Genomic DNA, 15,246 nt, shown 5'->3' on the forward strand with positions numbered 1-15,246 from the left:
AAGGGAGGGAAAATACCCTGGACCCTAAGCTGTGCCCATGCACAGCTGGTTTGCTGTTGGTTTGCTCCAAATGAAAGCCCTGGAGTGAACTAATATATATGTAATGTGGATGATCAGAACCCTGAAATAAACTGGAACAATAAAATTTCAACCTAGGGACTACAAAATATTTCTTAGACAAAGAAAATAACAAAATATCACAGAGTTTTGTATTCCCCAAAGACCGAGGGTCATTTCACAATGCCCCTTCAGACCCAGTTTCCTGAAAGTTGGCCCCGTATCACTTTTAAGTGCCTTATAAGACCTTTGTAGCAACTGGAATACATTTACCTCAGCATCCTATTGGTCTCTCCAAAGTACTTCTTTAAGTTAGTTCCAGCTGGCTGTGATTGAAAGCGCTGCCTCCTCAGAGGCATTCCACCTCATGGGACACAAGGAAAAATAGGAGGACAAAAGAGAAAGAGAAAAACTCATTGATACTTTCATTCATGGAAGAACAGATCTCCAAAGCCATTTCTGCACTAGAGAAAGGCAGAGGAACAAAGCTCTCGCTCTGAACTCCAAGAGCTCTGCTCACAGAAGTCAGAAGTTTGCCCATCAGTGAGGAACTAACACATGCTTCAGCTGTGAAGGCACGGGTTCTTGATTTGCCCCTAGCTTTTGTTGGACTTTGGGCATGCCACAAAGGCCTAAATCCCCCCCAAGGTATCCAATTCAAGAACTTGTGAGCTCATTTTCATGTGGAGGCCAGATGGAGCTGCAGTGGAGCAGCTCCCAGGAATGAAAATCAGCAAACAAAAATAAAAAACAATGCAGTAAGACAGCATCTGAAGATTTTGCAGCAACAGTTAAAGGACATAAAGTCAAGCAGAAGAAAAATGTTGGTTGGATTTGACTGTGGTTTTTACTGACAGACTGGGAAGCCCTTCTTTTTGGAAGTGGGGATGATGTCTGGTGAGCTGGCTGGCAATAACTAGCCGGTGAATATTCTCCTGGCAGTAGAAGCAGATGAAGTCTGATCACTTTGGGGCTTAGAAGTAAAGGTGATCTGTAACAAACCCTTAAAGAGCTAGGAGTGTGCTTCTAGAAAGAAACTTGACACAGAACACCACAGAAGTCAGCTGCCAGAAAACAGTCCAAAGGAGTTGAGTCAGGCTAGATATTGATGACGTTTTCTGCTCATCATTAACTCACAGAAACTTAAAGGAACATAGGAAGGATGCCTCAGCTTGAATCATAAAAAAACCGCACAGTCTCTGAAGGAAGGGACCTGAGGTAGCTCATTTGGCTCAGCTCAGTCTCATACTTTAAATAAGCCAAGACACAAAGAGCAAATTTGGGAAACACAGCTCAAATAACACTACAGAACATATATCCAGAAAAAAGGCTGAAGTTTTGAGGACAGATACCAGATTGCTGTCTGTGCTCTGATTTGGCCAGAGCAAGTTGTCCTCAATCTGGAAACCACATTCATGCTGTGGTCAAAATGATCTATCCTGTCTTTCAGTAAATCTTACTAGTTTAGGCAGATTCCCACACAACTTCCAGGACTCGGATACACAGCCATCTTAGAGCACAGGGAGAAAAAGCTTGCTTGGTCTAGAAATATTCTGAGATATTCAGACACTCATGGCTGTAAGGTTCATCAGTGTACCCTGGGTAGGGCACAGATAAGAAACTGGGTAGAAAAAAGGACACATCAATGGAACAAGCAGAATATTTAAAGGTTATTATGATATTGGTATCTGCAGGCAGAGAACCATGTCTTCCAGGGTGAGCGGGCAACAGCCCAATCTGAAGGCACTCAGCTGGCCAGGGACTTGCAGATAACAAATCAATGAGTAGAAACTACAGATGTAGGAAGAGATTCTGGGTTTCACAAAGAATGTGAATAGAGAGCAGAAGAGGAAGAGCCATCGGAGTGGAAGCTGACTGCCACAGATGTCCAACACTGCAAGAGAGGAAGAGATTCATGGTAATATTAAGTAACGAGAGAAAGTGAAAGTTCTACTTCTAAAAATAAAGGGAAACTGACAGTAATGCAAAAAAATCAAAGAAACAGCCCTGTCAACAAATGCCAGTACTTTTAAAGTCGAAAATGGTCATGAAAGGACTGTAAAACTGTGGTGTAACTCAGTGTTTCTCCGCTCATTTGAATCACACCTTTGCTTTCTCTCCCCACTGTTAGGACTGTTATTATTGAAGAAGAAAAAAGATGACAGGCTGTTTCCACGCCCCTTCTAACTCATGCTCTGCATTTAGAAGCTGAGGCATAAGATGAGTTGCTGAGGACCCAACAAACCTGGAAGTCCTATGGGTAAGAAGCCCATAGGCACACCGAGGAGGACTCCCTGTCAGACAAGGAGGTTCTGGCTCTGTTTGCCTCCCACTCACCATGACGTTGTGCTCCATGAAGGAGGTAACAAGATAGTATAGTGCAGGGATGAAAGTGAGAAGCAACCAGGTAGGGCAAATGTATGCACTGGATGCAGAGCAGTACATGCCTGGTTCCTCTCCACTCGCATTTCCATTTTACCTGGAGGCTCTGAGTGAGAGCCAGCAATGTGAATTGCACCTGGGCTGGCTGGCTTCATCTCCCCCTTCCCTCTCCTGCCTCACACTCTTTGTGCCCTCCAGTCCATCTCCCCTGCCCCACCTCCAGTCATCCCTGCCTCCACTTCTGCATGTCTGCTTCATCCTTCACCCTTCATGGGCTTCCTTCTGCAGGCTTCATATACACTGTTTCCTGCTGAATGCTTCTCCCTACCTGTGCCCATAGATGGCTCAAAGTACATTCTCCCCATCTTTTATCTAGTCATCCTATCTCCGGGCCTTCTTTTGCCTTTCATCCTTTCTTCTTCCAGACACATCCCATCAGAGAACCTCTGATGCAAAAACTGTTGGCCAAGCACAAACCCAGCTTCAGAATGCATACAAGCTATGAGAGCAAAGCTTGGAAACCTCTGCAGTGGGTGTTCAGCCACTGAGCATGTACTAGAAGCTGTGAAATATATGAGAATAGTGACTATTGGCTCAAAGGTAAGAGGTTTTTTATTATATTGGCTACAATACGAAAAGGTCCAAAAACTTACAGCACTCGTGGAGACAGCAATGTGGAACATGATCCATCCCAAGCCGATTTTGAAAATTGGACCTTTAGAAGTTAGATAGGAACTTACACAGTGTTAAAAGAGGATGGTTTAGATTTCATTAGTCAGCATGTAGTCAATGGCAGGAAATACATCTTACGAATTCCACCTGTTGAAAGATGCGGTCTAGAGAAATTATCATCTGCTTTTCAGTAGATAAGTGGTCCTGTTTTTATTGTACCAGCTACATATTAAGGAGTCATTTAGTCCAATGTAAGATGGAGAGTAGATGAGATTTGTCTTGACACTGATGGTTCCTGAAATCATAATTTCTAGAATTCTTGTGAATCCAATACAAGAACTGACCCTTGCTCATTTAGTTAAAGTTTTTTATGTGGCACTTTATGTGCCACTTAGTGCCACATAAAAGGGCCTATTCCTGAAAAGTGTGAGCCAGTGATACTGACAATGGCTTGGAGCAGTAGAAAACCAGAAGAAGGATGGGAGTAATAGCTCCCACTGTTGCTACTGGACCTATTCCAGTACCGCACTAAACACAGCAGCATTACATGTTTGCACTTAAGGGTTTTCTGGATAAGAGAGAGAAATTGTTTTCTTAATCCAGGAAAGATATTTCTGTGTACAATAAAAAACTTACGGGAGATATGAGATATAAGATAAAGTCACCATTTTTTAAGGCCAGCTGTTACAGGATATGAGCAAGGGGAATTTGCTTATTGCAACTTTTCACAGTAAATTGAAGCAAATACATTTTCTTCTGTTTGCTAAGCACAGGTACGTGATCACGTTGCAGTGTTATGTTACAGTTCAGTCAGTCTGCTATCTAAGGAACTAACAGGAGCAGCACTGTTTCCACTCCCCTACAGCTTGGCTGCTTCCCTTCTGCTGGCTCACATATGCCTGACTTTGTAGTTCAGGGAGTGAAATCAGCAGTAAACTAACCCTACAAAAGTAGTCATTTATTTCTCTGAAGTAGTTTATCAGAAGTCCAGAAAAGATGGGTCAGGAACACAGCCTGCAGAGCACTGGACTAGATCTGCTGTGGCTGTTATTATGGCTTAGTGAATGCACAGCTACTCATTAGGATGTGGCAATTCAAGCATGCCACTCCTTGCTATCAAGGAAATGTATCCACTACTGCAAATAAAGACATCCATAATACTGCAGCAGCATCAGTCTCGTTTCCCACACCAGACCCAGGGAGAGTGTGGCAAGTGAAAATAAGTCCCTCAATAAGTGGAGGAAAACTGCTTTAATGTATGTGGTAACTTTAAATGTTAGTTTCAGGTTTGTGCAATGCACTAGACACAACTGAAAGTCTTTTGAAGAGATTACTACAAAGCATCTATCAGTGCTTTCGCTGTACCTTACTGATATTCTGATATATGCTAGTATCTCGGAAGAACTGGGACATTGATGCTGTGTGATAAGAATGTACATATGAAATGAAAACCAAATAACTGCGGGTTGTCTCAAAATAGGGTAATTGGACTGGGCCCACAATAACCACGAAGAGAATTTCCTTCAACAAAAGAATGGAGGCTCTACAGAATTACCCAAGTCTATAGGCAATCACATAGGTAATTTTTGCATTTGACTGTTATTACAGCACATTTACTTGTGTGTTGGTCAATATTACAAAACTATTGCATAGTTTGGGTGAGAAAAAGAAAACATTTCAGTGGTCAACAGAGTGAAATGAATACTTTTAGAGTTGGAAAAGTTTCTCATACCTTCTTCTTTCAGGATTGACCTACCAATGTTTAAAATGCCTTGTGAAAAAGAAAAAAAACACACTTTATTTTTGCAGCTGTAATGTCACAAGGACAGTAGTGTCTGGTAGCTTAGTAATGCAGAATTCTAACTTCTCTAGAAAAGGCCCGCCTGAGTGGAACGCTTTCCAGTGCGTTACATGTATAGGGTGGTCCAGTCACTCTTTGAGAGAGCGGGAAGAGCTGGTCTCAGGTGGAGCACAAATTTTGAATCAGAAGAGACAATATTTTCCTGAAGTAGAGTATTAGAAACAGGACTCTTAAAGATCAGCCTGGGAGTCAATGAGAAAAGCTACCAGCAAAGGCCGTGGCTCCAGCTGGGGAGTCTGCACCATCTACCCCAGTGGTGGCCGATGCCTCCACCCAGACGGAGCTGCTGACGGGAGAGGCTGCAGTGGAGGCCTCAGACTGCAGGCAGTGCCTAGGCCCCTCCCTGGGGCAGGGACAGGCAGAGCTGCCTGCCCAAGTGTGCCCAGGGGAGGACCTCCTGCAGCAGGCGGCTGAGCTGCAGGAGGTGCGAGAAGGCTGCGTCATGTCAGGGAGGCAGAGAAGGAGTTAGATAGCCGGTTCCAAGCGCAGTCTGCAGTGGACCCGCAGCCCACGGCCAAACAGCCAAAAACTCCCCCACCAGCACATGCAGAAGGGAGGGGGGGCAATAACGCGGAAGAATGGACGGTTGCAACGGCAAGGACCAGCAGGAGGAAGAGACTTCACCCCAAGCCTGAGGTGCCCTTGCAGAGCCGCTTCACCGCTCTGCGGGCTGAAGAGGAAAGACCGGTCACACCAGGAGAGACGCTGGAGCTGGTTGAGGCAGCCCGATCTCCCCCGTATAGCACCCAGCGCAACTAAGAAAAGGCGGCGGGTGATAGTAGTAGGCGACTCTCTTCTGAGAGGTGCGGAGGCACCCATCTGCCAACCTGACGCACTCTCCAGAGAGGTGTGCTGCTTACTGGGGGCTCGTATCAGGGATGTCACCGAGAGGTTACCAAGCCTTGTACAATCCACTGGCTATCATCCACTGCTGTTGTTTCACGTGGGCACCAGTGATACAGCCAGGAGCAGTCTGAGGACTATCAAGAAGGATTACAGAGCCCTGGGAGGGATGGTAAGGGACTCTGGAGCGCAGGTGGATTTTTCATCAATCCTCCTGGTCAAAGGGAAGGGGTTTGAAAGGGCCAGTCAAATCTGGCAAATCAACAAATGGTTACAGGACTGGTGCCACAGCCAGGGGTTCGGCTACTTGGACCATGGGACTTGCTTTGAGAAACCTGGTCTACTGGGGGCTGATGGGGTCCATCTGTCAGAGAAGGGGAAGAGCATCTTTGGTCATAGGCTTGCCAAGCTGGTGAAGAGGGCTTTAAACTAAAGTTGCTGGGGGAGGGGAACCTCAATCCATCCCACTCCTACCAGTTTGATGCCAGTGCCAGCAATAGATGCCCAGAGCCTGGAGGAGGATCACAGGTCAGCAGGAGAGCGCCTGAAGAGCAGCACAAGGGAACCCCAGCCAGTAAGACAGCTTCATCAGGGGCCCAGCTTAAATGCCTCTATGCAAACACATGTAGCATGGAGAATAAAGAAGAGGAGTTAGAGACATGTGCATGTCTGCAGGGCTATGATCTTATTGGCATCACGGAGACGTGGTGGCTCCTATGACTGGAGTGTTGGAATGGAAGGATACAGGCTCTTTAGGAAGGACAGGCAGGGGAGATGAGGAGGGAGTGTCGCCCTCTATGTCAATGACCAGCTGGAGTGCATGGAGCTCTGCCTGGGGATGGATGAGGAGCCGACTGAGTGCTTATGGATTAGGATTAAAGGGAAGGCAGGGACAGGTGACATTACAGTGGGGGTTGCTATAGGTCACCTGACCAGGAAGACCGAGCGGATGAGGCCCTCTATAGACAGATAGGAGCAGCCTCACGTTCACAAGCCCTGGTCCTCATGGGGGACTTAAACCATCCCGATATCTATTGGAGGGACAACATAGCAGGGCATAAGCACTCCAAGAGGTTCCTGGAATGCATCGATGATAACTTCCTGCTCCAAGTGATAGAGGAACCAACGAGGAGAGGTGCTATGCTGGACCTTGTTCTCACCAACAAGGAGGGGCTGGTGGGGAATGTGAAGCTCAAGGGCAGCCTTAGATGCAGTGACCATGAAATGGTGGAGTTCAAGATCCTTAGGGCACCAAGGAGGGCGCGCAGCAAGCTCACTACCCTGGACTTCAGGAGAGCAGACTTTGGCCTCTTCAGGGATCTGCTTGGTAGAGTGCCATGGGATAAAGCCTTGGAGGGAAGAGGGCCCCAGGAAAGCTGGTTAATATTCGAGGATCACCTCCTCCAAGCTCAGGAGCGATGTATCCCAACAAAGAGGAAGGCAGGCAGAAATGCCAGGAGGCCTGCGTGGATGAACAAGGAGCTCCTGGACAAACTCAAACACAAAAAGGAAGCCTACAGAGGGTGGAAGCAAGGACAGGTAGCCTGGGAGGAATACAGAGAAATTGTCCGAGCAGCCAGGGATCAGGTTAGGAAAGCTAAAGCCCTGATAGAATTAAATCTGGCCAGGGACATCAAGGGCAACAAGAAAAGCTTCTATAGGTACGTTGGGGATAAAAGGAAGACTAGGGAAAACATGGGCCCTCTCTCGAAGGAAACAGAAGACCTGATTACCCGGGATATGGAGAAGGCTGAGGTACTCAATGACTTTTTTGCCTCAGTCTTCACTAGCAAGTGCTCAAGCCTCACCGCCCAAGCCGCAGAAGGCAAAGGCAGGGACTGGGAGAATGAAGAGCCGCCCACTGTAGGAGAAGATCAGGTTCGAGACCACCTAAGGAACCTAAAGGTGCACAAGTCCATGGGACCTGATGAGATCCATCCGCGGGTCCTGAGGGAACTGGCGGATGAAGTTGCTAAGCCACTGTCCATCATATTTCAGGAGTCGTGGCAGTCCAGTGAAGTTCCCACTGACTGGAAAAGGGGAAACATAACCCCCATTTTTAAAAAGGGAGAAAAGGAAGACCTGGGGAACTACAGGCCAGTCAGTCTCACCTCTGTGCCTGGCAAGATCATGGAACAGATCCTCCTGGAAGCTATGCTAAGGCACATGGAGGACAGGGAGGTGATTCGAGACAGCCAGCATGGCTTCACCAAGGGCAAGTCCTGCCTGACCAACCTAGTGGCCTTCTATGATGGACTACATTAGTGGATATGGGAAGAGCTACAGATGTCATCTATCTGGACCTCTGTAAGGCCTTTGACACCGTCCCCCACAATAACCTCTCTAAATTGGAGAGATATGGATTTGATGGGTGGACTGTCTGGTAGATGAGGAATTGATTGGATGGTAGCATCCAGAGGGTAATGGTCAGCAGCTCAATATCCAGATGGAGATCGGTGACAAGTGGTGTTCCGCAGGGGTCTGTATTGGGACCAGTACTGTTTAATATCTTCATCAATGACATAGACAGTGGGATCGAGTGCACCCTCAGCAAGTTTGCAGATGACACCAAGATGAATGGTGCGGTTGACACGCCTGAGGGATGGGATGTGATTCAGAGGGACCTGGACAAGCTGGAGAAGTGGGCCTGTGTGAACCTCATGAGGTTCAACAAGGCCAAGTGCAGAGTCCTGCACCTGGGTCGGGGCAACCCCCAGTATCAATACAGGCTGGGGGATGAAGGGATTGAGAGCAGCCCTGCCAAGAAGAACTTGGAGGCACTGGTAAATGAAAAGCTGGACATGAGCCAACAATGTGCGCTTGCAGCCCAGAAGGCCAACTGTATCCTGGGCTGCATCAAAAGAAGCGTGGCCAGCAGGTCGAGGGAGGTGATTCTGCCCCTCTACTCTGCTCTGGTGAGACCCCACCTGCAGTACTGTGTCCAGCTCTGGAGCCCTCAGCACAAGAAAGACATGGACCTGTTGGAGCAGGTTCAGAGGAGGGCCACAAAAATGATCAGAGGGGTGGAACGCCTCTCCTATGAGAGAGCTGGGGTTATTCAGCCTGGAGAAGAGAAGGCTTCGGAGACACCTTATTGCAGCCTTTCAGTACTTAAAGGGGGCTTATAAGAAAGATGGGGACAAACATTTTAGCAGGGCCTGTTGCGACAGAACAAGGGGGAATGGTTTTAAACTAAAAGAGGGTAGATTTAGACTAGATATAAGGAAGACATTTTTTACGCTGAGGGTGGTGAAACAGGTTTCCCAGAGAGGTGGTAGCTGCCCCATCCCTGGAAACATTCAAGGTCAGGTTGGACGGGCCTCTGAGCAACCTCATCTAGTTGAAGATGTCCCTGCCCATGGCAGAGGGGTTGGACTAGATGACCTTTAAAGGTCCCTTCCAATTCAAACTATTCTATGATTCTGTAATTCTATGAATTTTCTCACTACACAAATGCAAACAGGCAGACCTGAGCCAAAATATGGAAATACTACTAGGGATTATTTGCAAACATGGCCATAAGCAGGAATGTCTTAATAGTAAGCATTTAGGCTAAGTTGTCTAGGCTCCCTCTAAAACAAGTATACAAGTGGAATGAAATATGCTTGGGAAGTACCTGTCTCTGCAGTGGCCATCATGGGAGCCTAGACTACTACCTTTGAATGAACACTTTGCTTTGAGACAGTTAATTTAAGCGAAATGTCTGCTATGTTCACCATTCAAGCTTTCCTGTAAAACAGCACCAAAGTGATCAGGACCATGGCTGGTCACATTCTTTTTGGTATTTCCATCACTGCAGCCAACAAGAGAAGATATACTGCAAGAGATTTTGTGTCTGTGCAGCTGAGACAGGATCTTATCACTGAAAGCATCCCGCTTCAGTACAGCTGTTGTTGCTTCAGGACCTCATATGAACTTGTCATTGGATGTGGTGTTTTGTCTTAGCTACACTTAGGTTTTCAGATCCTGCCACACCTATATAATTTTAATTCATTTTCAGTCTGAGGACATATGCAAAAAGTTGATCTTAAGACTTTGTTGCAATAAAAAGCACACTGTATAAATCAACCTTTCCTACAGAAAAGACTTTTCCACTGAGGAATGTTATGATGCTCTCTCAGTTGAATGGCTGAATGTCTTGTTTCTGGCTGCAGTGTGGAGGGTACTAAAGGAAAAGCAGATATCTGAATAGATCCGTGCTTCTATTTCACAGCCAAAGCAAGTAACTAAATGCTTTAGGAAAGCTGCCTTGTTGCCTCTGCTTTTGGAGCTGTAGCGCTGCTTGGAATAAGAATATATCTAATAGATGTGCAGTCTACACAATGAAGCTTTGATATCAAAGGAGCCAAGCAGAATTTGTCCTCTTCAGGGCACCTCAAAAACCTTGTGTTTCAAGACAGCAGATATGTCTCTTACACCATATTTGTCTCCTGTAAATTGCCCTTTGAAAGTCTTGAAACAAAAAAACACGTTCAGATGGAAAATATTTTTTTATTGATGAACTTCTTGTTCCAGACCCTAACTCCCCACCCATATTCCTGATCCCACATGAGCAATTCCACATGGTTTCAGGATTTGCTATTAATCATCTTTTAGTTGACTTTATTTCCTTGTTACACAACAGGAAGTAAGGATGTTTGACAGGAGTGAAATAAAGGCCAAATGTTTGATAATCAATACAGTGTGTAATATTATTCTCAACAATTGAGTCTAAATACTGATATAATGGAAAAAAAGTACTTCAATTCTTTTCACTGAACTATTTCCTTCTAGGCTGGATTTCCACATGACAGTTTTAAATAGCTATCAAACCAAAGACATGTACCTCCTCAGACAAATAGGAAAGTTATCTCCAAGTCAAATACAAATGCAAACACAGAAAGCAGTTGTTAGATATATTTAAGGAATATGGTCTGTCATGGTGAGATCATCAGAATGGCATCAGAAAACAAAGGAAATTACAAAGAAGGATAATGTAACAAAGCTGAGAAAACTTCCTCCATTCTTCATTTCTCAAAAACTTTTGCTTATGGTTTAAAAACAAAGGTTACAAATAAGAAAATCTGAAATACTTGTTCTATAGGTACTCAAGGTACTATGAAAATACTCATTTATAGTATATTGTATATAAAATATTAATTTAGAAGGAAAATGTGAACCTGATTCTCTAAGTGATCTAAGACATTTTTTGTTTTGAAATACTGGCAAATGAGGAATCATAATCCAGCTTCTTTTGGACAGGTTAGAATAGGCTTAACTTGCTAAATTCTTCACTCATGAGAATAATCTCACAGTAATTAGCAGAAACTGCTAACATGAGAGATGACTAGTTAGACAAGATTTGCAAGTTACACCAAAATACACTTGATGCTGAGAAGATACTAAGGACCTTGAAAATGTGTTGTTAAATTCAATGCAAGGAATGCACACTCTTCATTCTAGGGGAAAAACAGAAGAGGAAAGAAGATTGGCTTTTTTTCTCTGAAGTGTGAGAGAGTTCATTGCATTCATATGTAGTTGGAGTTAAATAACAAATCTAACCATTTGTCTACAGCTTGTGGACTTGACTGTCACAGTCCAAACAGCACTCATATGAACAAATGAACAGAACCAAGATATTCTGAATGGTATCTTCTGACAAGGGAAAAGCCAAAGACTGCCTCAAAGCAAATATGGTAGCCCCTTCTCAACCACATGACTTGCATAACTTCTGCAAGGCTGCACATTTTTGCCATCTTTAAACAAAGGCTTTTCAGAGCATCTCTACTCTCTCTGGAGTTCTAGGTTGCTCCCACTATTCTAGGTTGCCTCTGAAAGGGTATCCTTAAAGGAAGAGCTTTTTTAAGAGCTCAGGGTCTACTAAATCATACATCTGTGGGCTGCATTATTTACCGATTTGTTTACAACCTAGGAATAGGTGTTTTGCAAAGGGGCGTGGAAATGAAAAGCACTGGAACAGCTGAGCAGATGCGTCTAATGAGAGTACAGAGGGGACTGATCTGCCTGCAAATGTCAGGGAGAAAGCAGAGGGCAGGTGCTAATAATGTGAATGTCATGCTCAGCAAATCTGGGATTGTTCCAGGGCTCTTGAAGGTTGTCTTGTTACTTTACAAATTTCTCACTTCCACTGGTTATTTGTCTCCCTTTGGCCTCTCTCTTTGGCAGCAAGGCAGCTACCTCTGATGCCAGACTGTACTGTGGTGCAATAGAGAGCGAGCAAGAGGAGAGAGAGCACAGGAGCGAGAGATGTCTTCAGTGGGGACAAGGAAAGGGGAGAGATAGGAACCTGATATTCCTGCTGGCTAGTAGAAAATTAACTCAGACATTGCTTCTGTTCTTTAGAGAGGCCAATGATACGTTTTCAGGATTAACAACTTTCCCAACTCTCAAAGATGTTTTAAACTATACATTGGATGGATACCTGTGTGTCATGGCCTTTGCTGGGTTTCCATCACCGTATGTCTGACCACGAAAATCTGAAGGAACAAGTTCAAATGTAGGTTGCCATTTTGTTTTCATTATGGTTCACACATTTATTCTCAAATTAACTGAATTTGGGTTACTGTTTCATTCAGAATATATAAGTTTCTTTTCTAATAAATGAAATCTCTCAAAATGTTTGGCTACATTAAACAGAATCCAGAAAAGTGGCCAAAGGAAAAATAAAATTTAAAAAGGACACAAAGTTTTGTCTCAAGTCAATGCTATTATATGCAAAAAAAAGGGGTTTCCCATTTTCATCCTCTGTAGAGCAAATAAGGCTAAGCCATTCTAATTCCAAAGCAGAGCTACTGATAGAAAAATGCAATGCATTGCAGTATAATGCATTCTACATGCCAGAAAACTCTTCTTGCAGCTGGAAAGAGAGTAGCTGCCATGATGGTTAGCTACACTGATTTTTTTATAATAGATACCGTCATCACTGGAATCTTGGCTTTGAGTAACAAAATACGTGTTAATAACATCATGGCTCTTTTGGACACACTGACACTGCTTGGTATCTTTAATGGTGATACTTAACAATGTAAATTTCTATTTTACAAAGATGTTTGCAGTAAATATTTTCATTACTTTCACTATGCCATTGTAAGATTATTTCTGACATAAATTTTTGACATTTCTGACATATTTTTGACATTTTGTATAATCCAAATTGTCACAAATTATGGACAAATCTGTAGGTTTAATATTGCCTTCACCTTTATGTGGATTGTTTTTCTTAACATCTTAGGTTCAGACACAACAGCATCCCAGTGTAAGAATCATTACCCTCGGTGACATTGTCTTTAATCATCTCCTGATTTTGAAAAGCTAGTGCTTGTGAAAATATCTTTGTTATAGAAAAAAAGCATTTAAGAATGCGAAAGTCCTTAGTAGTAATGCTGTTACTGTTACATTAAAAATCTTACTCATGACAAGCAGTTGATGGCTCCTGACGAGTCATTAAGAACACAGGAATTACAGCAATGAGTTGAACCCACCTCGTTCAGTGTCCCATCTCTGACACTGACCTGTACCATCTGCCTCAGAGGGAAGTTTCAGGAACCCCCTCCTGGTCAGCTGGCAGAGATGGAATTATCTACCTGCTAATGTGGACCGCATTATCCCAAAAATATAAAGTATGGCAGAATCCATGAAGCATGAGGTTAATAATATCCTCTACACAACAAAAGTAGTGATCACGTATTACAGTTCTGATGTTCTTGATATGTGCACGGTTTCTCAGGTTTTTTTCTGAATGTCCACAAATTCTTGATCAGAACAAAACCTTGTGTCAAAAAGTTCCACATTTAAATCAAATACTGTGCCCAAAAAGTTCTTACTCAGTTTTCAATGTTTCACCATTTTCATTTAATACACAGACCCATTCTGTCCTACTATAAGGCAGAGGGAAATTCCCAGACTGCCATCTCTGGAGCCTTTCATTATTTTACGTGCTTTCGTCATACCCTTCACATTTGTTAAAAGGAAAATATGATTAAGGAAAATGTAACCAGACTACATGAATCACAACACTCTGACTAGTTAATTGATTCACCTTGAGTGGGCTTGTTATGAGTTTTTAAGTGGAGAGGAAACCTGAACTAGCATTATGCAAGTGCTTGCACAGAGAACTACATTTAGACTACAAATTCAAGCCCCCTCCTTTTTAATATCAGGCTTCCAAATCTGAAGCTATAGTTAACTGACAGGTATTTTTAGACAACAGAGAAAATCTGTCATAGGAATCTCTGTTTACAATGACTGGGAAAGGAGGTTGTTTGTTTGGGTGGGTTTGGGGAGATGTTTTTGGCAATGCTCAGATTGAGCCTTCTCTCAGCTTGACTCCTTTTAGACTTTTTAGTTCTAAACTAGTCAATCCACTCCTGTGCTCTTCACCGTAAACCCCACAGCCTTAGTTCACTCTGAACTCACTAACTTCTACACCACCTTACTTTCAGGGCTTGGAGATCTCAGAATATTCTGACTCCATGAGCGTATCTGAGTGTACCTCAAATCATAATAACATCCTCACCGTACTTCTACAGTGTCCCATTTGCAGAGGTGGGAAATTAACAGTAGGGTTGTGCTGCAATCACTACAATGAGAGCACTGTGTGCCTACTTGCCAAGGATTGTTTTTAACTAGTTACCTCATGTACCGACAGCGAGGTAAATATAAGTGTGGCATGCAGAACTTGGCACAGGATGGAAAATTCACCCAGGAAGCAGAGAAAACAGACAGCCACACAAGTTGCCCTTGCAGTAGCTAATTAAAAGCTAGTTGAGGTATATAAGTCCATTGTCTGTAAAGGAAGCTAAGCATATCTAGCTCACATGCAGATGTCTACATTCAGTCAGGTGAATCCCACCTCAGTTTCCCAATGAAAACACACTTCACCTGAGATTGCTCTTTTCTATACACTCAAGACCTAATTCTTCTTTTGTTATCATTCATACTTACCACAGTGGATATCACAGATCTGCAGTGGAACTGAATAATCTACATCGGTCCTCCAGCCCTTTTAAAAGAAAGAATTGAGGCTTATTCCCCTTTCAGCAGAACTATTACTAAACACTTGTGTTGGCAAAATGAGATTTATTACTTTACTCAAGTGACTGCATTTTAATTTGTTTTTAAATAAATGCATATAGAGACTGCTGGTCTAGTGTGTATTTAGTGAGTTGCAATCACTTTTAGGTTTCTAAATGACAAAGATAATCAGATTTTTGTTTGCTATATGCCTAACCTTTTCCAGCTCATGTCAATTTTTGAAAAATTCATCTATGATTTACTTGGAGCTTTTGATACCTTGGAACTTTTTATTACAAAGGAACATATAAAGACAGGATTAGCAATTTCCTGATGATATCCCTTTATCTGCCACTGACAAAGGAGCAAGATCATGGAGAGCAACTTGTCTGTTAATTAATGTCACCTCAACAAGAGGT

The 15,246-nt window shown here is 43.5% G+C and overlaps 1 protein-coding gene across 1 annotated transcript in view; it reads right to left on the reverse strand.

Moving 5' to 3' along the window:
• Positions 1 to 11,225: 11,225 nt before the first annotated feature.
• The window catches only part of IL17REL (interleukin 17 receptor E like), a 47,459-nt gene continuing 43,438 nt past the window's right edge, over positions 11,226 to 15,246 (reverse strand). Inside the window, exons 15-17 of the mRNA XM_075149449.1 lie at positions 14,759 to 14,816; positions 12,237 to 12,291; positions 11,226 to 11,253 (exon numbers count right to left, since the gene is read on the reverse strand). Of these exons, the coding sequence (XP_075005550.1) occupies positions 11,226 to 11,253; positions 12,237 to 12,291; positions 14,759 to 14,816 (141 nt within the window). The remainder of the gene's footprint in view (positions 11,254 to 12,236; positions 12,292 to 14,758; positions 14,817 to 15,246) is intronic.

Source organism: Calonectris borealis, chromosome 1 (assembly GCF_964195595.1).
Source record: "Calonectris borealis chromosome 1, bCalBor7.hap1.2, whole genome shotgun sequence".
Classification (NCBI taxonomy): domain Eukaryota; kingdom Metazoa; phylum Chordata; class Aves; order Procellariiformes; family Procellariidae; genus Calonectris; species Calonectris borealis.